General features: G+C 42.2%; 4 protein-coding genes across 5 annotated transcripts; 3 read left to right on the forward strand and 1 right to left on the reverse strand.

The window, feature by feature from the left end:
* Window positions 1-138: 138 nt before the first annotated feature.
* Window positions 139-2,593, forward strand: srek1ip1 (SREK1-interacting protein 1). The gene is made up of 5 exons (XM_048234642.1): window positions 139-242; window positions 886-930; window positions 1,046-1,201; window positions 1,645-1,714; window positions 2,089-2,593. The coding sequence occupies exons 1-5, from the start codon at window positions 230-232 to the stop codon at window positions 2,270-2,272; spliced, it is 468 nt and encodes a 155-aa protein (XP_048090599.1). The 5' UTR covers window positions 139-229; the 3' UTR covers window positions 2,273-2,593.
* Window positions 2,594-3,407: 814 nt separating this feature from the next.
* On the forward strand, window positions 3,408-7,570 carry ppwd1 (peptidylprolyl isomerase domain and WD repeat containing 1). The gene is made up of 11 exons (XM_048234639.1): window positions 3,408-3,601; window positions 3,805-3,907; window positions 4,095-4,198; window positions 4,303-4,423; window positions 4,542-4,989; window positions 5,338-5,528; window positions 5,785-5,974; window positions 6,099-6,280; window positions 6,765-6,846; window positions 7,045-7,227; window positions 7,361-7,570. The coding sequence occupies exons 1-11, from the start codon at window positions 3,478-3,480 to the stop codon at window positions 7,502-7,504; spliced, it is 1,872 nt and encodes a 623-aa protein (XP_048090596.1). The 5' UTR covers window positions 3,408-3,477; the 3' UTR covers window positions 7,505-7,570.
* A 55-nt stretch (window positions 7,571-7,625) lies between these two features.
* On the reverse strand, window positions 7,626-16,014 carry trim23 (tripartite motif containing 23). Of its 2 annotated transcripts, none has more exons than XM_048234641.1 (11): window positions 15,909-16,014; window positions 14,949-15,111; window positions 14,650-14,771; window positions 13,862-14,140; window positions 13,114-13,296; window positions 12,659-12,874; window positions 12,356-12,490; window positions 11,665-11,794; window positions 10,572-10,682; window positions 10,104-10,228; window positions 7,626-9,913 (listed from the first exon to the last, which is right to left on the reverse strand). In XM_048234641.1, the coding sequence occupies exons 1-11, from the start codon at window positions 16,008-16,010 to the stop codon at window positions 9,734-9,736; spliced, it is 1,746 nt and encodes a 581-aa protein (XP_048090598.1). In that variant the 5' UTR covers window positions 16,011-16,014; the 3' UTR covers window positions 7,626-9,733. The 2 variants fall into 2 exon arrangements, with proteins under 2 accessions (XP_048090598.1, XP_048090597.1); XM_048234640.1 differs by having other exon boundaries at window positions 12,659-12,907.
* Window positions 16,015-19,681: 3,667 nt separating this feature from the next.
* Window positions 19,682-26,208, forward strand: trappc13 (trafficking protein particle complex subunit 13). Its single transcript, XM_048235586.1, has 12 exons — window positions 19,682-19,698; window positions 20,954-21,052; window positions 21,155-21,239; window positions 21,484-21,611; window positions 21,889-21,961; window positions 22,437-22,481; window positions 22,951-22,968; window positions 24,425-24,558; window positions 24,703-24,901; window positions 25,232-25,332; window positions 25,467-25,614; window positions 25,857-26,208. Exons 2-12 carry the CDS (start codon window positions 20,973-20,975, stop codon window positions 25,962-25,964), a joined length of 1,119 nt encoding a protein of 372 aa, XP_048091543.1. The 5' UTR covers window positions 19,682-19,698; window positions 20,954-20,972; the 3' UTR covers window positions 25,965-26,208.
* The last annotated feature ends 516 nt before the right edge of the window (window positions 26,209-26,724 follow it).

Below are 26,724 nucleotides of genomic sequence, written 5' to 3' on the forward strand. Positions count from 1 at the left end.
TTTCTACAGTTTTATATATGCATATATATTTTTAAATACCAATGGGCAAAAATTAACCTACATGGGTCATGAACTGGGTTTGTACAGCCTGCTATGATCATAGACAGTAAAGAAAGGGCTATGACTCTTTGTTTCACCCCGGACCACAATAGATGATGGACAATTCAAAAGTTCTGAGTTCGTAGCTCAGACGTGAAAACGTCAGCGTCCAGTTTAAAGTGTTACAGTTATGGCCCAGCCTGGTAAACTTTTTACATTTTTAAACTTGCATAAAGGGATATTGTATTTTTAAGACCGTTTAAAGTGTTTAAATGGGCTATTTAAGTATAAGGTTGCTAATTCGGTATGGCTTATCCCTTGTGTTATTAGCGGTTGCCTATAAGCTAGCTGGCTAACATAATTGATTAGCTTCTGAAATGTTTGCATAGATTGCCTTTACTAGCTGATAGCGATGTGTAACCAGTGTTAGAAAATAATATTGGTATAGATGACTGGAAATTCATGTCATGCATCAGTAATACAGATATATAATGGTTTACTTTAGAGCTTCATGTTAGCTGAGTGAGCAACATAGGGACCTTGATTGAACGTAAACTTTACTACCACTTGAATAGTATGTCTCAGACCTGTTTGGTATGTGGCATAGTTATTTTATAAATCAATCTCCCAGTGCAGCACAACGTTTATTGTATGTAGTTACCAGATTATTGTTTGGAGTATTGAAGATATAAAACAGCCCAAGTTGTGTGTGTGTGTGTGTGTGTGTGTGTGTGTATATGTATGTATATATATATATATATATATATATATATATATATATATATATATATATATATATATATATATATATATTGTTGCATAACTATTGATCTACACCACTGATAGGTGCAAATAAGGACATTAGAGCTGGCTGTAAAAGATGTGGATATCGTAAGTATCCTTCACTTGCTTCTTGTGGTCTTATACAGTGTATGCTTTTTTAAGGGACTTTTTGTTGGGAAAGCTGAGTGTGGGTTCTATTTGATTTTCTTTTGTGTCTTTTCAGCGGGACATCTGACATTTGAGTGCCGCAACTTCCTGCGTGTGGATCCGGGGAAGGATATTGTGTTGGACGTGAGCAGCACCAGCACAGAGGAGAGTGAGGTTGAGGAGCAGACCGCGCAACGCAGGGAGAAGCCCAGCAGACCCTCTCGCTCTCGAGGTCAGTGTCTGCTGTGGTCAGCGAATCAGGTTCCCCCTCCATGCCTGATAGGCTTGTTTTTGGGGAAAGCAAAGTGGACTGTAGGCTCCATGGGAAAAATAGTGAGAAAGTACTGTGAAAGTTACCATATGCAACACTACATAAACCTCTGGGACAGTCAAAAATAGTGAGTAGGGCAAAACAGTCAGCAGGATCCGATGGGAATGGTTTGAACATTCTGAATTTAAAAGTGTGAAAGTCTGTGATTTTTTTCTGTTTGGTTATCATACAGTTTGGTTCTGTAATGTGTTTGGTATTTGTTGTGCTCCAGAGTTTATTTTATAAATCATAGAACTGGTGCAAACACTTTAGCCTTTGCTATGTGTCTGCAAGTATTACTTTACTAATTGTTCATTGTCACTTGCAAAGAGTTTTTTAATCATTTGGCATGCATGGCTACTCAGGTTCAGATGATGAAAGGAAACGCCATAAAAAGAAGAGCAGAGAGAGGTCCCACAAAAAGGCAAAGAAGAGGTATGATAATCAACTGTAGATGTATTAACAAATACAACACATCACACATACAAACACTGGTTGATATATCCATTAAGAATGTATTTTTATATTGGCACATTTCAAATACCATATTTCAAAAACCATGTTCAGAAATGTTATGTGTACAAAGAACATCAGTATTCAAACATTGAATTTGGAGCAGTTTTAAATGACACAATGATCTTCATGAAATTAACTTTAAGTACCTTCACAACTTCATAGTGATTATTCAGTTTTGGTAGGTAGGGTAGGTATCTTTAAGGTATTACTCAGCTCCATCACATATTGGCTATGGTCAAACACTGCTTTGTATGAATGGAGATGGGATGGTCTTTTTTTGTTTGTGCACCCAGGTCATATTCATCAAGTGAGGAAGATGAGGAAGAGGAGGGGCAAAAGCATAAGCACAAGAAAAGCAAAAGCCACAAGAAGAAAGACAAAAAGAAACACGAGAAGGAGAAGCGACACAAGAAAAAACACAAGTCAAAGGAAGAGTCCTCATCTGATAGTTCTACATCTTCCTCGGGCACTGATTGACAGACTCAGACACTGTATTTGTATGTATGTACATGTGTGTACCAAATACACACACTCCCCGACCCCAACATACAACTCCAACCTTGATTTGTGATTTGGATCCTTTTTTTTTAGACCAGAGATCAAGTCTGTAACACCTCAAAACAGGCAGACAACATCCACAGTGTAAATTCCACTGACTTTTTCCATCATGATTGACAAAGACAAAGGTGACAAGATTTGTTGTAAACCCCCACTCTCATATTCTTTTTTTCTGTGAAAACTTGTGTGGGTGTGTATTTCCATGTTTTGTATCAAGAGGTAAATAAAAATTTGCTCGTACCATTCCAGTAATTTCCATGCGTACATACATTTACATCCTTACAACTGATTCAGAATGCTGCAGCACACCTGGTCTTCAATCAGCCAAAGAGGACAAATGTAATTCCTCTCCTAGTTACTCTTCATTGGCTCCCTATAGTGGCCAGAATAACATTTAAATCTCTCACCTTGGCCTATAGGACACTTACTGGATCTGCTCCTTGCTATTTCAATTCTAGGATCCAGCTCTACATCCCCAATTGCCCACTGCAGTCTTCTGCGTCTTTTGTGTCGACCAGCCATAAACTCTAGGTAAAATTAAAGACACTTTTCCTTAATGGTTCCTCATAGGTGGAATGAGCTGCCCAGTGCTCCCCGTTCCTGTGATAGTTTTGGGTCTTTCAAGAGGTGTCTAAAGACATCTGTTCAGCATACACTTCATAAATCAAGTGGTTCTTATGAAAACGGTTTGTATATTATGGTAATTGTTTATTTTCATTAGTCTATTGATCATTTATATTGCATTGACATTATTGTTTATTATTGCTATTTTTGTTAATGTAGTCTTACCAACAATTTAAAATTGTTCACTGTTAAATTGTATTTATTGTATTGTTTTTATTGTAAGTCGCTTTGGACAAAAGCATCTTTTAAATCATATAACCATAACCATACTCGTTGCACGTGACATCAAGTTTGATGATTGCTCTATCTTGCTTAAATACTGGTATACATTTTGAGCTATGAAATCCATTTTGTTGCATAAAATAAAACAACTGGATGAGTTACTCATCTCGGGGTGTGAGGGTTACTCCCTGGCAATAGGTGGCGCACATGATCACCAATGTGTTGTATACGCCGCCAACAACATTAGGAACAAGGGAGAGTCGGGAGAGTAGTAAATAATGGCCTCCGATACAGAATGTGCCGCATCAGAAAATAAACGAAAATTAGAAGAAGATGAAGCTGGGGAGGATGAGTGGATTGGACCTATGCCTTCTGAGGCAGCAAAAACAAAGAAAAGAAAAGGTACTCTACTGCACTTCCGAAGAGGATGCGGAGTAACGTTAGCCTAACTTAATGTTAGCCATGTGCTAAGCAACGTTAGCTGGTTTCCACACAAGTTTCAAACTTGGTATCAACTTGCCTCATCCTTGCTTTATGTGACATAGCTTGATCAGAACTGCTAAATTAGTGGTCATTGTTTTAATGTGAATTGAACTCTGTTCTAGTTTTGGAGTATGAGCGCGTTTACCTGGACAATCTGCCGTCAGCCAGCATGTATGAACGGAGCTACATGCACAGAGATGTGATTACATACATTGTCTGCACAAAGTAGGTGTATGTGCTTACATTACACATGATGCATACTGCATACGATAAAAGTCCTATTTAAGTATCTACTAGGCTAAGTTAGTAAGTCTATAATGATGGTTCGTAGTTAGGGTTAGTTGAATGTGCAGCATTCAACCCTTGTTGATCTTGTTGGCTTTCTAGTAACATTTGGCGATATCTCTTGCAGAACTGATTTCATTATAACAGCCAGTCAGGATGGACACGTGAAGTTCTGGAAGAAGAAGGAGGATGAGGGGATTGAGTTTGTCAAACACTTCCGCAGTCACCTTGGTATGCCTAACCATAAAAATAGGCTGTGTGTAACTGTACTGTAAGTTACTGTATTTGTCACTACAGAATCAGTCTTGACCCTGTGTTGCCGTTTCATCTTTTAGGGGTGGTGGAGTGTATATCGGTCAGTGCAGAAGGTGCTCTGCTCTGTTCGGTTGGAGATGACCAGGCCATGAAGGTCTTTGATGTTGTCAACTTTGACATGATCAATATGCTGAAACTAGAGTATGTATCACTCATTTGTTTTAATTAAGATTATGTCTTGTTATGCATGTGAAGTGGGTATGTGCTGCCATGGTCAACCTAATCTCATTCTTCACGCTGTCTCTTCAATCCTCACTAGTTTTCATCCTGGCCAGTGTGAGTGGATCTACAACCCTGGGGACGCCATATCCACCGTGGCCTGCTCTGAGAAATCCACTGGAAAAATATTCGTTTACGACGGCCGTGGCGGCAACCAGCCGCTTCACACATTCGAAAAGATGCACTCTGCCCCCCTCTCTCAGATTCGGCTGAATGCCAAGTTCCATGTCATTGTGTCTGCGGACAAGACTGGCATGGTGGAGTACTGGACTGGGCTGCCCAGAGAGTTCAAGTTCCCCAGACATGTTCAGTGGGAGTACAAGACAGACACTGACCTGTATGAGTTTGCAAAGCACAAAACCTACCCCACCAGCTTGACCTTTTCCACGGACGGCAAGAAAATGGCCACCATTGCCACCGACAGGAAGGTCAGGATCTTTCGCTTCCTGACTGGGAAGCTGATGAGGGTGTTTGACGAATCATTAACAGTAAGTCCAGCCTGCTGGATATTATATTCTCTCATTTACGTAAGAAGTTGCCAGCACTTTTGTGAGTGGGCAAACGAAAGAGATTGAGTGAGAGGGTGGTGAGATGGTAAGAAATGGATGTGGGTTTTAGGTTCTGCCCCAGTGAATTATACATTGGAGCACAGAGACTGTGATTCCTGCTCAGCACAAGCAAAAGTGTAAAAAGATTTTTTACCTTCACTGGAAGTAGGCCTTGGCTAGCTTTAGGTATATCACCATGGATGTGACCGATGTCACATAATATCTCTGCCTGGGCCTTTTGTATCATGTATAAAACTGTGCCTGATGGCGTCCTTTACTTTTCTGCAGATGTTTACAGAACTGCAGCAGATGCGGCAGCAGCTCCCTGATATGGAGTTTGGGCGACGAATGGCTGTGGAGCGGGAGCTGGGGAAGGTTGATGGCATCCGCCTAACCAACATCATCTTTGATGAGACGGGACACTTTGTGCTCTACGGTACAATGCTGGGCATCAAGGTCATCAATGTGGAAACCAACAGGTGAGGCACAAGGATTAGAAATGTCTGATCCATTTTATGTCTCCATTATCCATATTATGTCTCAGAATATACAGGAGAGATATACTTTGTAAAGCTACATTGAGGAAATTTGACTTAGTACAATGGTTAAGTACTAATATTGTGTTAAAAGTTTGCGTTAAAAATACATCCATTCCATCAGCATCCCAAGCAGAGATGAGCATCTCAGCAATAGCCGTGAGCATATTCTGACCCTGTTTCCTTGCATCTTTCATAGATGTGTTCGTATCCTGGGCAAGCTAGAGAACATCCGCGTGGTGCAGCTTAGCCTCTTTCAGGGGGTCTCCAAGGCTGCCAGAGCTGCCCCCACTGTTGAGATGAAGGCCTCTGATAACCCCGCACTCCAAAGCGATGAGCCTGACCCTACCATCTTCTGCACTGCCTTCAAGAAGAACCGCTTTTATTTGGTGAGCGAGACAAAGCCATCTGGTTCTCTGTGCAGTGCATTGTAGTCATGACCTGATTGTCTCGGTGAGGCTTTGATGTCAGTCTGACAGTCTTTTGAACATTCTCGTTTTGGTTCCACCACAGTTCACAAAGCGGGAGCCGGAGGACACCAAGAGCGCCGACTCTGATCGAGACATCTTTAACGAGAAGCCCTCTAAGGAGGAGGTGATGGCCGCTACCCAGGCCGAAGGACCAAAGAGGGTGTCGGACAGCGCAATCATCCACACCACCATGGGAGACGTCCACATCAAACTCTTCCCTGTGGAGTAAGCCCTTATACCAGATCACACTACACAGTTCGCTTGGTGCAGCCTTCATAGTTAAACTCCTTCCCTCCCTCCCTCCACTCGGCAGCTTTTTGGGCACTTATCAGGCATCTGTTTCAGCAGACATGCATGTGCGAAAAGCTTCACGACTCCAACCTTGCTCCAGCGGCGAGATCACAACACATGATTGCCAAGATATATTCACAACATACCACATGATTGGCACAATGAATTCACATGTCGACTTTATTGCCGCAGAAGGGGCAACTGCCATATTGGCATTACAAACTAACCCCATGCATTTCTTTGGAGGATTTTTTGAGTGTGGTGTCTCCTCATTTGAAAGTCTCTGGTTAAACTTTACTTTAGTTAACACATTTGTTTCCTGCTTTGAAGGAATTGTCACCTGTAGTATTTACCTTTAGATTGTAGAGTGTGTGTGTGTGTGACTGTTTCCAAGTGTTCATTTAGTTTTTTTCCTCAGGTGCCCCAAAACGGTGGAGAATTTCTGTGTGCACAGCAGGAATGGCTACTTCAATGGACACATATTCCACAGAGTCATTAAAGTAAGTGTAGGCATCACTGCACTATCAGAGAGTGAAATGTGTTTTCATATACAACACGTCAGAGGCACCGCATTCTGAAGTTCCTTGAACTCTGACGGTGACTCATGGTGACAGCTTGTACTATTTTGCCCTCACCCCAGCACAAAACAGTAGTCGCTTTGTATCTGAAAGTGCCATCTGGCTGTCTTTGTTTTCCAGGGGTTTATGATCCAGACGGGTGATCCGACGGGCACAGGCATGGGCGGTGAGAGCATCTGGGGTGGTGAGTTTGAGGACGAGTTCCATGCCACGCTACGCCACGACCGGCCGTACACGCTGAGTATGGCCAACGCAGGTCCCGGCACCAATGGATCCCAGTTCTTCGTCACTGTTGTTCCCACGGTAACACCTCTTCCTGACTCTGCATTCTAGCATGCATTTTTGATTAGGTTCAACTGACCGGACGTATTTGTCATCTATATTAGTGTTATATTGTACACCTTATTTCATTTGGTCATTGTGTGTTTGTTTTTAGCCATGGCTGGACAACAAGCACACAGTCTTTGGGAGGTGTACGAAAGGGATGGAGGTGGTTCAGAGGATCTCCAATGTAAAGGTCAACCCCAAAACAGACAAACCGTATGAGGACATCAGCATCATTAACATCACCATCAAGTAAACTCTTAACAAGGGAATCATCGGAGGTTTTTTTTAAAATGTACAATAAAAAGTATTGTGTATGTAAGTGGGTGTAACGTGTATTACTGCATGGGTGTAGAAAATTAAATGGGCCACACAACCATGAGCTAGTTTTTTTTTAATAGCATTACACAACTTATGAAGTCATACAAAAGCCATCAAAGTTCACAAGTTACAAATGTGTTGATGTGTGCTGTGCTTCAAGTTCCCAGAACTCATGTGAGGAAAGAAATCAGATTGGCCAAACTTTATGGGGCTGGGGGCTGAGATTTTAGAGTCTATTTTCACACATGCTCATGACCTACACATCGCACAGCCAAGAGAGAATGAGAGGATAAGTCTCCCCACAGCGGAGTGGGGTATGCGTCACAGGCATTGCTATGTTTTCAGGACACACTAACAAAATCAGCGCAGAGGAGATTAAGGGCGAGATTCCCAAATATGGATTAAGCCTAGTATTTGACTGAGGAAAAAAATGGGAAACTGGCCATATCTGCTCAGATTTGTATCCTCTCCATATGACTAGATTAAGGAGAACCTACAGGTGAATTGACCCAACATCTGCAGTTACTTCCTCCCACAGCTGCATACATCACACCCATATGTACCACAACAACTTAGTACATACAGAACAACATAAATAGCATTTTCAGTAACCTGCATCTTTGTAACAAACCCATTAATTCAACTAACACATTGCAAGGGAATAGTAACCTGCACCCGCTAAAGGTGTTCAACTTAAAAATTCAATAATATTAATAAAAATATTACAAAGACCTTAAATATGGGTGTTACATGTAGCTCTTTGTTCATTGCTCAGACAGAGGTTATGCTGCTGATTTGGCAATGAGGAGCAGACAGGTGCTTCTCCAGCTTTCTCTTAAGCTGGACGTTTGAGGCACGGAGAAGTCAACGATTATCTGAAGACAACCACTTTGAATAACAGGCCTTAGGAATTCACATTAATTCATTAATAGGTCATTAATCCAAGACATAAGTAACACTTTCATAATCAATCAATCTTAAGAGTCAATCATAGTAGAATGAGAAACATTTGCCTAGTCTGATTTTCACAGACTGCGTATTCATTTAATGTGGTCGGACCTGTCCGCCCACTGAAATTGCTTTGAGATCTACTGATCTGACACATCAGACCCTCGTCTTAAGCACAGCCATAACACTACACAGATGCCAACAGCTCAGCGGCTAAGCTATGATAAAGGTACAACAAAGTGCTGGATTCTGGTCAACACTGAATTACAGAGCTGAACTACGAGGTTTTATACTTAGTAGAGACAACTGGTTATGCTGTAATACACAGAACCGACACAAAAATGTCTGTTTATGACCGTATTGATAGCTGGATGAGCAATAATTGTATTTATGCCATATCTTGAAGGGCTGGGAGAGTAACCAACTAATGTAAGACTAGCAGTAGCAGCGTATAGCCAAAGTTCCTACTATACACAGAGGAATAGCAACAATAAAACAGCCCAGCAGTTAAACCTCATGACGTTCACATTTTAAAAAGGACACGAGGGACGTGAATAATTACTCTTCTCCATGTAGACGGGTCGAAGGCGGAGCTAACAGGGCAGCTTCATGTGCACATCCAGCAACATCATCATGAGGAGTAAGCACTAGCCAAGCACAAAGTTCAATAGATCCAGTGGAGGGCGACATGTTGTGGGCACTGGAGATTTGGCTGAGAAGAACCACGATGGCAGGCCAGTTTGGTTCCTTCCTCTGTCCTCAGCCTCCCGACCAGGCCTGGGTTGGGTCAGTAGAGTTGGGGCTGTATATAACGACATCCAAATCTACTCGGAGAGCTCTACTGAATAAGATGATGAGGAAGCTTCAAAAGACCGGGAGCATCGTAACTGCCATCATTCAACATTTACAGTTTCTCAGGCAGATCACCGGAATTGCATTGGATTGGAGAAACACTCTCAGGTGTTTGGAGAGGATGGATTTGGTGTGATTTTTTTTTCTTACTTTTTTTCTTGGAATGGTGAGTAATATTAAGTGACTAACAGTGGAGGATGAGCATGAGTGAGGAGGAGGGTTGACGGTCTTGTGATGCTTACAGGAAGTGAAGGCGTCTACTGGGATTGTGTGAATGCTGGATGATTTCTCATGGCTATTGGATGGTTGTGGATATCACTACAAGGGGGGGGGTAGTCTGAAGTCAGGTCAAAAGGGTCTGTCTTCAGGCGACGTCCAGCACACCGGCTGCCACCAGCTGCCTGGAGAGCCAGTCGAGACCCTCATGGAGGCCGAGGCCGCTGCGCGCGTCGCAGCCCTGGATGTGCCAGCTGCGGCCGCAGCACAGTTTGTGTAAACTCAGCAGCTCAGTCATCTCCTCCACAGACACGGCGCCTGCCACATCCTGCACAACAACAAAGAAAGTGGAATATTATACTTCAATTTCATTTTCCCACTGTCAGATATGTACATTCAAGACGACAAATGCTTGGGCAGACTGAAATGATAGTAGTAGTCATTAGAGAGCATAAAACCTTGAACCAATAAACCTACAGGCTGATCTATTCCTTTGAAGCAATTTGTCGTCCTCTCACCTGTTTGTTGGCAAAGATGAGCAGTAGTGCATCTCGCAGTTCCTTCTCTGTAAGCAGCTTGGCCAGCTCACTATGGGACTCCATCAGCCTATCTCTGTGACAGCTGTCGATAACAAACACCACCGCTACACACACACACACACACACACACACACCACACACGCACGCAGGATAAGTGATCTATTAACCTGCTGTTTCCTGTTTAACAGCTATGCCTACAACAAATCCTTACAGTGATGTAGATAAAGCCATCTTTTTTTATTTATTTGACTTCTCTTTTGCTTATTTCATTTTGCTTTCCCATTTCCCTTGAAGTAGATGCTTCAGAAACCAGCATGGCTCTGTGTGTTCCACTATTTTGAGATCCCTATTCAACTATTTACAGAACATAAGACAGCCACACCTATGAACAATGAAAAACAATGACAGGAAGATTAAAGAGAGAGAGAGGGAGGGGAAGGGGCATACCTTGGGTGTTCAGATAGTAGTGCTTCCACAGGGGGCGAAGTTTGTGCTTCCCCCCTACATCCCAAATGGTGAACTTGAGGTTTTTGTACTCCACTGTTTCCACGTTAAAACCTGTATGAAGGGGAGACCAGAGCAGATGGTATCACGAAAAGAGTAAGCTGTCGGTCAGAGAGAGAGAGTCCAGAGAGAGTCCAGAGACATGGTGGGACCTAACTCCAGAGACATGGTGGGACCTAACTCCAGGACTAGAAGATGTTTTGGGTTGCAGACCATCACTATAATCAGATGGTTAGTCTCTGAACAACAGTAAGATTTTAATGCAGCCCTATGCATTACTTTAATTGTGTAATTCTGGAGTCTCCTACATATCGGAAGCAGGCATTGGGATTCCTCAAGTTATTCATCCATTATGTGAAGGCTTTAATAGTGGTTGCATCATGATCAGCATGTTTGCCATATTGGCATACACCTGCAGTACATGACATGTGTGTATGCCCGTAAGGGCCTGCAAATAAGAGTATGGTGAAATGGGAAGGAAAACAAAACATTTATGTGTTGAAATCGGTACATAGATTTAGCAACTGCCATTACGTCTCATTTCCTAACAGCCAAAAGGCAAAACATCAGGCTGCTTTAAGACAAATCACACACAGTGTTTCTCTGTTAAATGCAGCTAACACATAATGTAAAACAATATAATTGTTGTATTGCTAGGAGCCTTTCTGCACCTTTACTGGTTCAGTCCTTGACTGTGGTGTGAGAGATACTGCAACAGCTATTGATTATGTAACACTAGTATGTTTTTATGTGCAACTACTTTTGGTATCATTCTGAAATTATTTTGATGCTAAACAGTCATGTAAAAGACAGACACACTATGTATTTTTTACACCCATAAAAAATGTAAGAATAGCCACATCACAGCAGGTCACCTACCGGTATTTGCATATTTGCAAGATTTTATCAGTGACATCTGAGTGGTTTTTGGTGGTGACTTTGCATACTTGCTCATTTTAGACCTAAACTCTAATGTTGATTCAAATGTGATAATACATTCAATATTAACAGGTCACTAGCAGGCCATTTTGTTTACCTATGGTGGGAATGGGTTGCATGAACTCATCGTGCTTCAACTTGAAGAGAATGGTGGTCTTCCCAGCACCATCCAGGCCCAGAGTGACCACACGGATCTCCATCTTTGGCCCAATGTGCACACGGTTGTCCTAGAAGGGTGAAAGTATTTTTATGAGGATGATTACTGGCAAGCATGCAGCCTAACCTTGATCTCCTTAATGGGGCTATATTTTTGCCATACAATCAATACAAACGGTCTTGTTACTCCTTGCAAGTTATCATTATTATTTGGCCAACAATATATTGCAGCATTCATTGTCAGGGCTTCAGAAAGCAATCATACAGGCTATATAAAGATCTAGGGGCCCTAATTTAAACGACAAGCAAAAAGCAAAGTCACTCAATGAGCGGAGTCCCGTGCATGAACTAAAGCGGTCATGTGGTGTTTAGCAGCACTGAGCTGATCCACTGATGCTAAGGATCTTGCTCATTACCGGTATATTAAATCAACAAATTGCTTTAGTAGCAAATTTTGCCTCATCATCAAATTAGCTTTAGTTAAGACTTTAGACTTAGCTGCCTTAAATTTAAGGTAAGATTATAAAATTCCACCAAAACTTCTTATTTCCATGTCTTGACATTATATGTCTGTTTGGAATTATGAGGGCATTCTCCAACTGTGATATTCTCTGAGCAGGGTGCTGATGTACCTTAGTAAAGGTGACAGGAATGCCTGCGTCTAGCTGGATATGGTCGGCCAACTCGGTGAACTGCTGCTGCTGTTTCTGTAAGGTCTCCAGTAGCCGATTTATTTCCTGCTTTGCCAACACCACCCTGCAATCATCCTAAAGGGGGACATCGCGTGATTACAGACACATACATACTGTGTATACATACACCAGGAGAACACTTACCTTTTATATACACTATATCCCAATGAAAACATGCTAGAAACCGTAATATCTTTACCTATTTTTTAAGTGTTAAATGAGACTTGAGAACTGGCACTATACCTGCTGCAGGGTTTTCTCACAGTGCAGGCATGCTGTGGACACCTGAGACAGGAGGATGGTCATGTCCTCCTGCTGCTGCCGGAGCCAGATGAGGCGCTCACGCACGTGAGCGTCCACCACACTCAGAGCCATCTCCTCCTGCCGACACAGGGTCTCGTGCAGCTCGGCGAAGTATGCCCGCACACACGAGCGAGCACTCTCTGCCGTGCCAGGAACCTGACAGGAAACCACATGCAAGTGATTGTATGACTGCAAAATACAAAAACTCTAATTAGCGTCTCACTGTAAGGCTGAACAAAGCTACATGTGTGTGTATATATTATATGTATATAAATAATTGCAGTTTATTTACATGTCAGTTTTGACAGCACTAGTATAAATGAGTCAGCTCTCACAGATTAAGAGTTTGTGTTTGAGAGTTTATTTGCTTGTTTATTTATTTGAACACTTCTTACATGTTCTGTGTGAGACATGCCAATGCTGTCCTCCACCACCTGCTCACCCCCCTCTATCTGCTGGACAATGCCGGCCAGCTTGCGGGAGTACTCGGACACCTCCTCCGTGAAGGTGCGGATGCAGTGTGCCATGTCCAGGATGGAAGCACGGATCTGGTTAGCCTCAGCCTCCAACACTGCATGCTATCCAGGAGAAAACCCACTCAGGATTAAAGAAGAGTTTACATGCCCAACAGACAGCTCCTTTTGTCTCACTAAAACTCTGCAACCATATTTTTTTCACTCTTTGCAGTCTCAGTCTCAATTTCAAATGCGTCCAACACTTCACGCTTCTGTCATGTGATGTGGGGCTATTTTAATTCCAAAGGAACTTTATCAGGATGCACAGTATCCTGGATCCATAAAATAACTGACCTTTAAATATAAAAATCAGCCTGCCTCTATGGAAATTTAACATTGGGGTATGTATACTTGTGGCCCTTGCATTTTAAGGAAGAACATTTATTTATTTACAATATAAATATAATTAAGGCATTAAGATTAATTTCCAAAAGATGATTTTTTTTTTATTCCTCTTTATAGTCAACTTTAGCATGGGTATGTAAACTTATGAGCACAACTGTAACCTTGTGGATGCATGTGTTTTGCCCTTCACAGATCATGTGACTTCTGCTATCCAGACCACTCATGATAACTATTATACTCCCTACTGTGACAGAGCTGCCCACACCCTTGATCTGATCTGTACCTTATGTCCCTGGTGCTTGCCGTACTCCTTGCAGACACAGCACATGAGGGGTCCCGGCAGGCAGCCGTCCTCCAGGCAGACAAACTCGATGGCGTGCACCTGGTGCTGCGGGCAGAGCGTGCGTTCGTGGGGCTTGTCCTCCAGCGGCACGCGCCGGTGTTTGGCCAGCGTGCGCGTGGAGTGTGTGAGCAGAGAGCACTCGGCGCACAGGTGCGTGGCACACACTGTGCAGTACATGGACGCTGTGTGGCTCTCGTCCTCGTCGCAGCGGATGATGCGCTAAAACAGACGCAGGGCGGAGGTTAGGCATCTAGAGGGCATGCCTTTCATCTCATCTCAGGTCATCATGTTTGTGTGATATGTATATTCATATTATTAATGGCTGCTGTAACACAACAATTTCCTTTTGGGAATGAACACAATAATATATCTATCTATCAATCAATCAATCAATCAATCAATCAATTACATCCATATAATTTAGTAACTGTTCTTACATACACTCTACACTCGATGAGTAGTAGGAACAAACACTGATACCACTGAAGCAGATCTACAAGTAAAGTTTGGCAACAAACATGCTGCATCATAGAATGGTTGACACACGATCACTACAAACTGCAACAGCAGTTTGGAAATATTTGAGATGTACCGGTATGATAGCACTGCATGGCATTGCTGTATGACAACAATAGGCATGTCTTGGAAGAACTAGAAGTACATAGAACAAATGAGGAAATCCAAATCCTAAAACTGTCTGATCCACATGGCAGTGTCTTGCTACCTACCTCACCCATCTCTTTGAGCGCATCCTCAGTAATACCGGACTGGTTTGAGGCTCCATTTTGCAACCTCTCCAAAAGCTCCAACAAAGCAAAATTCTTCTTCAGACCCCAAACACCTGAATCTCCTGATGAGCAGCAAATAAAACAACAAATTCAGTTTACTACAAAAACAATAACCCACATGTGTCAAACACATCGTTAGTTAATATGACACATATCAGTTCATTTCAGTGTAGTTTGTCTGACCTTCTATGAACACATCTTTATTCATAGCGTTCTTATTGTAAGGACAGGCGACTCACCCAGCTCTGTGACCTGTCTGTCGAAGGGGCAGCGCACGGCCCTGCCATGCAACGGTAGCCGCGTCAGGCAATCATGACAGACAGTGTGACCACAAAGCAGCAGTCGCGGAACCTTCTCCCCCTGGAGCGAAAAAACGTCTTCACAGACTCCACACTCTAGAACCTGCAGGCAAGCATTAATGACTTAATACTTTCTCACACAATCAAAATAACACTTTGCACATTTGACAATCAAATTTAGAATTCAGAGCTGCTTAACGCTTTGCTGATTCCCATGTTGTTGAGCAGCATAGCATTAATTTAAACCTTCCGCATAACATAAATAGCTGAGCTGTTTCACTCGGTGCTAGGAACTTAAATCCCATGCTCTCTTAAAAGTAAATAGCATGGTAGGCGATTAGACTAGCTAATGATAAGCTCAACGTCTGTGGTGCAGAGATGTGAGATTTATGAACGAGTTCCAGCTAAAATATCTAAAATATGATTCACGTAATATTACTGCTCCATAAGCATTTTCATTGTGACATCGTCCCTTGTCATCTACAGGTTGTTTGTCTCTTTTGAGCTAGCTATCTAATTTAGTCCATCAGACATAATAAGAGCGCACAAGCTGGCATGAGCTCTCTGGCTGGCTGTGTTCTAGCCAGCAAAGGCATTTGCCTATATGCCAAAAATGATCGCAACAACAAGGCTCTCGAAAATATTTCAACGTTTGGTGTATGCGCGTTATTGCAAGACACTGTTATGCCCCATAAACATAATAACTCTCACTATTAGTACTGTCTTTTGTTTTCTTATTTTCTAGCTGGCTAGCTACGTCTGCGTGCGTCCATCCGTATTGTGGAGTTGCTGCGCTGCGCCTCAGCCACGGAGGCACATCCTGACGTTGACTAAGACGATGGTGAGAGTAATATAAATATCATAGCACATTTCTCTCTACTCCCAAACACAATGGTATACCTTTACTGTGTTCCCCGCGGTGCCCCTACTATATCGGGGACCCGATTCCATTGCTGCGGCGGCCCCTGGCTTGTTTATACCCGCAGCAGCAGCAGCGGCCATCCTTGGACTCAACCATCTACGAAATCTCACTCGTAAAAATGTCCAAGTACATGTAGCCAAAGAGGCAACAGTGGGCTAAAATATATATTGTATATAGAGGATGTATATTTTTAAATACATTTATCTGCATGCATATAATTATTAAATTGTTACATTTGAAGTTACACACATATTTAAATTATTTTCGGAGTGCACGAAAAAAGTAAAATGATAGCATAACTTTAGGCTACCCACAACAAAAAAATGGAACGTTCTGTCAGCTGTTTCCGTCAGTTTATGACCGATAGCGCAGTTACCTGCCACAAAAAATTCATTCAGTTTTTATTCAGAGTATTTACTTCTATGTTTTAATCAACACAACTTGACCCAAAACAAGCTTTGGTTGGGAAACTGCTAGTTTGTTTTCAAGCTGGGTAATGAGTAGGCCTATCAAGACCACACAGAATAACAAAGCATGATTCATTTTGAAGCCTGCAGATATAAAGATGCTAATTAATATCGCATGCTTTATGGTATGCATGACCAATGCATGCGAGATTATTACATTTAAACCCATAGGCTTAATCCCAAAATTGACATTCCAAAACACACCAAATGTGAATTTTAAAACACACCGCTGGAGGCAGTGTTGCTCTGCAGTTAGACACAAAAGTATTTCCAAACGCGACATTCACAGGTCTAGTTGGTCTCTCTTGAGTTGCCGTAAGTCAGATTGGAATGCAGGTGAAAGGTCAATAACATAGAAGAAAATGGAAGTAAATCAAGCTAAACAAGAGCATCTTTTGGCCTTAAAAGGTATTTCTCAATTTACCGTTCATATTACATAATTTTGAAAACATTCCTTCAGCTGTACAGTTGTTTATCCACCTGACAACAGTCGTTTGAACAACTGAAGCTGGTGATATGGGTCCTAGCATGGAGGCTAATCTAAATACTTAACGACATAGCTAGCTGCTAATGTTTTGAAGCGAGTTAAACTGACGTTAACAGAATTGAGTTTTGGCGTATCATCAATACATTCATAGTATGCAATGTATTTATAAGGGATTATGCTATGCGTTATGCGAAAATTATACACCGGGAAGAAGAGGGCGTGAACACAGCCTCATCTGGTACCTGTCTGGCTAACGTTGTCTAATTTCAGATTCATTAAAGCGATATCAAAGTTGACATGAGGTTATTCATCGGTAGTTAACGTTAAAGACTGTTAAACGTCACACTGACATAGTCTGTTTGCATCCATTCCCCATATGTACCCATAATGTGGGGTTCTTGTCTTTAACATAGCCAGTGTTGACTTCTGTAAATTATCCGTTCGGATACATGATGACGTGATTGGTAGATTACTGAATGGGTTACAATAGTTTATTATCAAGGGTATCCATTCCATTATTAACAATATGGAAATGTCTAGAAACGAGGAGTCCATTAAGCAGCATTGCACTGTGTGCCACAGCCGTGCTTGAGCTGCAGTTAGTCCAGAATGACACCAGCAGGCAGTCTCTGCCAAGATTGTAGAGACCAAGTCAGCAGGCATCTCGGGTCCTGTAAACATGAGACAGTAGTCTGCCTGTCCTCCTAATGCCTGCACTGTGGGGTTTGGAGGACATATGCACTCTGCTAAGGTTGAGAGGACAACATATACTTTGTCATGTAATGTGATGGGGCCTGGTTTATCCATTTAAATATATTGAGAGTTAGAAATAGGCCTACCAATTTAGCTGATGTATTTGCAGGTGAAGGAGATGCTGGATAGTGACTGAAGCAGTCAGAAAACAACTATGTTTTCTCAGTCTTTCCTAGCCAGGTATCCATCATACAGTGTTATCAACCTGACATACGGGTAAACATTTGCAAAGCCATGGCATATTGTCATAGTTCATTTTCTTTTCTTAACAAAGTGGTGCTCCATTGGCCATGGAAAAGAAAGTACAGGCCTAATGGCTTTATTCATGGTCATATTCTGTCCATGAAGGGTATACGGTATGATGACTAGGGTCCAACATCAGATTTTCCTCACGGGCCTGTACATCTGATTTGTATTTCTGCTGGCTCAGAAAATTCACTTTTTACATAAAACTTGTTTTGTCACATTGTGGCCCAATGAACCTTCTCTTTCTGTCAGTAGCTTCACATGTTTAGATTCAACAAGTTAGCCTCAGAGGTGAACTGAAATGATGGTGGTGAGCAGAAAAACTGGCATTGGCCCAAAAGTGCCAGTGACTGGCCTACCAACTAGCCTGTCATACTATTTTATATGCCCTGGGCCAGCGGGCCAGACAGTGCTTATGTTGAACTCTAAGACTTTTGGTTTAAGCTACGATTAGCCTAAAATTAGCATTATTAGGCAGCACTGGTTTTGTTTGTGAATATGTAGGCTACTTGATGTAGCTGTTGACACTGACTTGGCTCTGTCCCAAACATCTTCAAGTTAGTCAACAGGCAATGGGAGGAGAGGCTTTTGCAGTTCAAGTTGAAGTTATTTCTTTGTCCCAAATGGGCAATTTGATTGCAGACAGGATCACATACCACACGACAAGACACAACACAATACAATACAGACAGATATGCACAAAATAATAATTTAGTTGTGATAAATAGGTCTGACAATGCCTAAAAAGTCAGTAAAACCAAGATAAAAACTTCATTAAATAAACTAAACTAAATGGACAAATCCATATTTTCCTGTTGTGTGCAGTGGCAATAAAAGTGACTTGCATATTGATTTATGTGGACCTTTCATAGCCAAGACCAGGGAGGTTTTTTTTTCTCCAAAATTGGAGCAGTATTGTGGTTCAGTTTGTCTCTATCAAATGAACAGTATATAGCCTAATATATTATATATTAATGTATATATAGTCTATATAATATTTGATATATTTTCTCATGGAATGGCCCAATACCCAACTATTTGTTTCAGATTGCTGCTATTAAACCCGCCAGTACCGCAACTGAATACCTAAATACCTTGTAAAATAGTAAATATAGAGTTGGCAAAGCTTGAAATTACTCATCAAATAGGCTAAAATAATGCCAGTATGTGTCAGTATGTGATTTCACAAGATCTGCTGTTTGAGCAGCTTGTGAAGATATCAGTTTCATTATCATGAGATGCACGAACAAGCAAAATCATAGGCTATATCTACAGAGATTTTAGTATTTTGAGCAGGACTTCCACTGCAGTGGAAACCTCCCAGAAATGACCAAATCCAATGTGTTATCAATTTTGATATTCTTCTGTCTGTAAGTTCAAAGACCATTTTGATCGCTTAAGAGGTTATTAAAATGGCAAGGCCTAATTGGTATTAGACGTATTATAATTAAACTATAGGTAAGTTGCCCATATGTAATATGCAATGATAATAATTAGGCTACATGATTTTGTAGATCTGGATTATATTTTTACTTACATGAACTATAGGCCTATATAGTTTTTGCAGTCACATTTTGTCTCAGTCTTAGCATTTACCTTTGGGCCTTGATGAAATCTGGCTACTAGTTGCTAGTAATGCCACTTGTTTCCATGACATTTAATTGCTGCTGCTCATTGCTTTTGTTTACTTGTTTGTCCACAGTGATGCGGCTTACAAAGCCCACACTCTTCACAAACATCGGTGACGGTGAAACATACCAGGTAGGGGTGTGTGTGTGTGGCAGTGTGACGCGGTGAAGACCGGGATCTACCAGGTAGGGGGTGTGTGTGTGTGTGCGTGTGTGTGTGTGTAAGCGCAGGCAGGGCAGGCAAAGGCGTAGCGCAAGGTGTGTGTGTGTGTATGTGTATGTGTGCGTGTGCTCGAGCTATGCAAAAGCTTGCCCTGACCACGTTCATTCCTTGAATGTTCTAAGCACTGCATGGGATGTTTAGGTCAATGAGAATGCAGTGAACTTTTCACACCTTAGCTTATGCATCAGCAAAGAAGACTGTAGCTTGACAGATAAATTGTAGCCAGTCATAGCCAAAGGCATACATCAAATTATACAGTAATGGCAGCAAGGTAACTTTTTAAAGACTTAACATAAATTTGATCTCTGCTCTATTCCTGTTGTGCCTTTGGAAACTCATTCATTAGCAGAATTACTGCAAAGTTCCCAGTATGACCCCCAGCACCCAAATATAGCGTCCCCCCACAATCTGACAGGAATTTATAATGTTTGTTTTCTCCCAAGCCTGAAGCCAGCTCTGTGAAATTTGATCGCTGGCCGACAGCCGGTTCACATGGAGCTCCATTAATCACTGTGACACTTGTATGCAGCTCCGCTATTTATATGAGTGGAGAAGCGCTCAGTGGTTCCTTTCCACTGTAAATCACTGGGAATGAGGCAGGTATTACAAAGAGCAGAAGCGATCAGATGTACACAACATATATTTATTTGACATTAAGTTCATTCTGAATACAGTCTTTTTTCCCTCATGGAATCCATAAGACTCAGTTCTCAGACAGTAAGCATAGTAAGATGTTTGGCTGAGGCTAAGTGCAGAAACAGGCCTAAATGTCTCACAGAGTTAGGCCTGTCTCAGGGTTTGAAGATGCGTCTGTGCTATATCAGTGTACCGGATTTTACATTCAGCTACCTTTGTCCTTCAGGCCCCTTTGTATCCTAGAATAACCTTGCGCATGTGCGTATGTGCGCACGCGTACGTGTGTTTGTTCCAGGTGCCATTGTATCTGTGTATTAAAAGTTGTAGTGTGTGTGTGTGTGTGTGTGTGTGTGTGTGTGTGTGTGTGTTCCTGCCGTTTCAACACTGTGACTAGCTTGTGCATATGACTGTCACCTCTGTCCATGCAAGTGCCACAGCTGTCACTAGTGAAAAGTAGAAAGTGCTATGCCACAGCTGTCACTAGTGAAAAGTAGAAAGTGCTATGCCACAGACCTTTGATCTGTGTGTGTGTGTCTGTCTGTGTGTGTGTGTGTGTGTGCACATGTCTGTGTCTGTTCACAGGGGATTTGTTTTGTCAGCTCATGAAGAATGATCCTTCGATCATCAAAGGAGCAGAGATGCTGATGCTGGGAGAAATGTTGACACTCCCTCAGAATTTTGGGTAAAACCATGAATTATGTATTAACTTAAAAATAATATCTGTGAAGGTAAAGCCTGTCTGCACAGTCAACCTGGTAAAACGTGTGTATGTTTTCCCCCATAGAAATATTTTCTTGGGCGAGACCTTCTCCAGCTATATTAGTGTACACAATGACAGCAGCCAGGTGGTCAAAGACATTCTAGTGAAGGTAAGGAGCTGAATGAGTGGATTCTGAAAGCAGGTGCATCATTTGTTGGACCTCTCTGTGGTGCCGCATTAACCCTTTCGTAACAGAGGACTGATGGAGAAACTCTTTGCTTTAGCAGAGTGAAATGAATGAAATACATAGATATAGAAGCACACATTCTTTATCATTTTGCAGAATACACAAAAGGGATACAGGTGAATGGCCTGGAATGACTTCCTGTTTCCTGTCTCTCTCCCGCTCGCAGGCTGATCTGCAGACAAGCTCCCAGAGGCTCAACCTGTCTGCGTCCAGCGCAGCCGTCTCAGAGCTCCAGCCCGACTGCTGCATCGACGACGTCATCCACCATGAGGTCAAGGAGATCGGCACTCACATGTATGCATCTGAACCATCGGTCCTGTAGGACAGAGACTTGGTCTATATTCATGAAGGCTCTATGAAGGCACTATGGATGTAAATATATTGTGTTTAGTGAATGTGTGAGAGAAAGAAGATCTATATACACACTTATGAGACAAGTTAGAAATACATAGACATGACATGATAGAGTAGCTGTCTGATTGCCTTGTCATATTTTTATGTTAAATGATACAAGTGAACAAAATGGCACATAATTCAAATCAAGATGATTTCCTTATTTCCCCCTCATCAGATTGGTTTGTGCTGTCAGTTACACCACCCAGTCAGGGGAGAAGATGTACTTCAGGAAGTTCTTCAAATTCCAGGTGAGCCAAGGATCCAAAGCTGAGACATTTTCCGTGTCCCTCCCCCAGTGCGTTCCTCTGGTCTCTTTTAATTAAGTGAGTACAGTTAGCACCAAGGCTCCATGTTGCCATGAGGGAATGACATCGTAGGAACTGCCCTCCACTTGCAGACGAGAGCAGCAGTGGATTTCTCAGGGGAAGTTTTAGGGAGAACAGACACCCGTCTGAAGATAATATTTTGTGTCTGAGGTTTGTCTGTCAGACAGGAACGTTTGTGGTGTGTAGTGCAGCACACAGTGGGTTTCTCTTTAGTATTTCTCTGTAGTTTCTCTGTAGGGTTTCTCTGTAGTTTCTCTGTAGGGTTTCTCTGTAGTTTCTCTGTAGGGTTTCTCTGTGCTAACAAATGTTGAGTCTATTGACTATGGAACCTGAGGGGCTCGGGGAGGAGGAGGAGGCTGACAGAAACTCCTTCAGTCTGAACTCTTTGCTCAATCAGGTCCTGAAGCCACTGGATGTCAAGACCAAGTTCTACAACGCAGAGGTGAGCGTTTCTTTCTTCTGTTGTCCGCTCAGTGTTTCAGAGCTGCACCAGTCAGAATGCATGTCTGTATTTGTTATGAGATGAGTGACAGAGATCAAATTGGCTTTTTGAGTATGAAATCCTGTTAAGACATCCTTTTGGTTGTGTTTTAGAATAGACTATAGCCATTGCCTTGGACATAAAGCTTTTATATTATGGATTTCATACTAGTTAGTTAGGTGCTGTGGAGAGATATCTGTGTCACTCAATCTGATTTGCTTTGGTAGCATTTCCATTAGCAGAAGGTTCCATGTTGTTTTCCTTTTCTTCCATGATTCCAAGTTTGTAACAGCATAGTTGTATGCTTGCTAGTGTTTTAATGGTATCATTTGCTTGGTGAATATGCATTGTCATGTGTTATTGTTTCATGCATGTAACCCCCCCATCTCTTTTTGTTAATGGTTCCTGTGTTTTTTATTTTCTCATTTAGAGCGAGCTCAGCTCCGTGGTAATTGTTTTTTCCCTTCTCATTTCTAAAGCCCTGCCCTGCCCTGCTTTCCATATCATTTGTTGCAGAATGTCTCTTTCTTTCTCTTTCGTTCCTTCTCTCTCTCTCTCTCTCTCTCTTCTCTCTCTCTCTCTCTCTCTCTCTCTCTCTAATTGGAGCCAATGAAACAAAATGGGGGAAAACACTAAAAGAGCATCTCCAATAAGGCCATAACAGAAATGTCTATACTATTGACCAAAAAGATATGCACACAAGCATACTCACCTCACCCATGTACACACACACACACACACACACACCTTCACACACACCTATATAGATAGATAGACTCTTTATTGATCCCAAGGGGAAATTCAAGATATACAAGCACATACACACACACACACACACACACACACACAGATATACTCTACATACCCAAATAGGCTGGCTGAGTTGAGCCAGTGCAGCTGATTGTCCTGCCTCTGTAGTGTTCTCCCCACTGCTTCTTGTGCTCCAAGCAGAGCTTGTGGCCTCTTGCTGACTCACTGCACAAAAGTGAATTTGGAAGTGTGGTGTGAGGATCATTAATCAAACACCTATTTAATTCTGCTTCAGTTGAAGGGAATCAGGGATGATGCTGCTCAACCTGCCATCTGATTTATGTTTGTCCAATCAGATTAACAAAAAAGACTTAATTGATATGGGTTTTCATTTCACTTACACCTCTTTCATTGGAATGATGCCTTGGGGATTTGTGTTCATGTTGATTTTTAAAAGTTTGACTGTAAATCTTGGTAAGTCACGCTCAAAGAGGTCTTGTTGAAGACTGCCGCTATTTTGAATTTCGTACTCCAACATGGGAGAGAATGGTTAAGGCCTTTGCCTGTTGGTTCTGGAATGACTTGATGAGCCTTTGAAGCGCTGGCATGAACTAATCCCAGCTGCCGACCGTGTTCTATGCTACACTAATCCCAACCTGTCAGACTCTGGCCAGCACCAGATTAATTTGGCACAGCATGGATTGGCACCTTATTACCTTATTCAGCCCAACTTGTACACTAGTTAGTTCAATATGATCGGCTTGGGTTTTGAAGTCACTGTTCATACCTGAAGACCTCTTCAAAAGGGTTTTGATATGAAATGCAAGTAATGCGATAGTAGTAATGAATTATCTCGATGTATTCAAGCAAGCAAAACCTCTTTTGTACCATTTATATGAAAGAGTAGATCATGTAACAAAAACTTTGATTATAAGAATATGAACAAGATTGTAACAGATGTATCCTTGTACCGATAGATGATAAGCTTATCCAGAAGATTCTTCAGAAGTAGAAGTTTATCCAAAGTAGTACAATATACAAAGGCCAATCCCAGTGGCTAAATTGTCAGGTGCTGCCCAGAGGTCACTTGCTGATGGCCCATACTGCACCATCCTGATTATTTGACCTTTTGACCCTTGACCCTTGACCCTTAGACAGATGAGGTGTTTCTGGAAGCGCAGATCCAGAACATCACCACGTCACCCATGTTCATGGAGAAGGTGTCTCTGGAGCCGTCCTTGATGTACAGTGTCACAGAACTGAACAACGTGACTGAAGGGGACGAAGGGTGAGTCAGAGAGAGTATCACACACACACACACACACACACACACACACACACCATAGCACCATAGCGTGTCTCTATCTTAAGTTATAAATCGACCATATGCTACTGGTTTGAGATACTGTGTCTGTGCCTCCCTGTCCTCCAGAGAGTCCACCTTCGGTAAGATGTCCTACCTGCAGCCCATGGACACGCGGCAATACCTCTACTGCCTAAAGCCCAAGCCCGAGTTCGCTGAGAAGGCCGGGGTCATTAAGGGCGTGACGGTCATTGGCAAGCTGGACATTGTGTGGAAGACCAACCTCGGCGAGAGGGGGCGCCTGCAGACCAGTCAGCTCCAGAGGATGGTGAGGAAGCAGGAAGCAGTTGATGATTACAGAGGAAGCTCCAGATCCTAAGAAATTAGTTTAACAACAACTTACCGGTACTTATAGCACCCACAAGTCAAAATCTCATTAAATAGGAGTGAGCATTTAAAGGTGGTAAGCTCAATACTATGTGTACTATAATATGAAGCAAGTTTATGCCTGTGCTCTGTATTGACCACTGGTTTTGGATGTCATGAAGGTTTTAGTGGTGTGTATGTGTATGTATTATGTGACTTGTGGTCATTCGCACTGTGTTTGTTTTGAGATGATAAATCAGGGAGGGCCTTTCTCTGTGCTGTCTCTCCGTAGGCCCCGGGTTATGGAGACGTGAGGCTCTCGCTGGAGTACATCCCAGACACGGTCAACATAGAGGAGCCCTTTGACATCACCTGTAAAATCACAAACTGCAGGTGGGGAGCAGAGCTTTGGTTTTAGCTCCCGGATTGCAGTCATTGAAATGCTGTGTCCAGTTTAAGTGCTTACCTGTTTCCTCTGTTGTAACACTGTGTGTGTGTGTGTGTGTGTGTGTGTGTGCGCCCTGCAGCGAGAGGACAATGGACCTGGTTCTAGAGATGTGCAACAGCAGATCCATCCACTGGTGCGGTGTGTCGGGCAGACAGGCGGGGAAACTGGGTCCTAGTGCCTCCCTCTCGATCCCCCTCCGATTGCTGGCCTCAGTGCAGGGCTTACAGGTTAAAGGGCTCCTCCTCACTTACACTTCAGCCCACAACCTCAGCGAGCAACACAGAGCATAACCTGATTCTATGATATTCTGTGAATGAAATCTCCTGCATCTAATTCATACTACAAGTGTGCTTGTGTTTGTAGCTCAGATTATTAAGGGTTGATCTCTGTGCTTTTTTATGGTATACTTAGAAGTGTTGAGTTGTAATGGTGTGTGTGTGTGGTGTGTGTTTGTGTTTATATTTTTCAGAGTGTGTCTGGCCTGAGGCTAACAGACACATTCCTAAAAAGGACCTATGAGTATGATGACATCGCCCAGGTGTGTGTAGTGTGTCCCTTCTTGAGTCCAGAGAGTTAGACCTCCACCCCTCAACACCACCTCCACTGCACATCTCAGACGGACCAAATGTGCTCTTCTCTCCTCTCAGACTTCTCTCTCTCCCTCTGTATCTCTCTCTCTCTCTAATGCCCATCTATCTCCCATTTTGTCATGTCTCTGATTCTGCACTCCCCATCAACTTTTATGTGTTTTAAATATTATTTTAAAAATACTTATGTTTTAAATGTCTATATGTGAATAAAATAATCATGTTCTGTTCTGATATTTGGATTAAGTAAATTGTCATTAATACACACAAACACACACATTTTTCATAAGTTCATTTCTGAAATTCTAATGAATAAATAAGGTTGAGCTTTAAATCTTTAAGATGAGACTTAAATGAGATAAGAGTTATACTTTTTTTAGTTTTGTTTTTTGTTTTCATCTTCTGTTATCACTCTGTTTCTGTAATCCTGGACCCATTCCACTCATATCATATCAGGAGAATGCAGGCATTCTTATTCCAGTGCACTGTAACCTGCCCAACTCCCCTCCAACCCTTTTTTAATTTTAATCAGCGCCACCAAGCACTATATTCAAACATACGCCAGTGAATACTTTTAATTAGGCCAGTGAGGACCAATGCAGGTTGGAGAGTAGTTAGGGGAAATTATACTACATGTTCACCAATTATATACATTCACCCAGTCATGTTCACCCAGTCTGGTCTGTGAAAATAGTCAGATCATTTTAGTAGTCTGACAGCTTTTGTTAGGACAAGAAGTGAAAAGGTCAA

Source organism: Alosa alosa, chromosome 23 (assembly GCF_017589495.1).
Source record: "Alosa alosa isolate M-15738 ecotype Scorff River chromosome 23, AALO_Geno_1.1, whole genome shotgun sequence".
Classification (NCBI taxonomy): Eukaryota; Metazoa; Chordata; class Actinopteri; order Clupeiformes; family Clupeidae; genus Alosa; species Alosa alosa.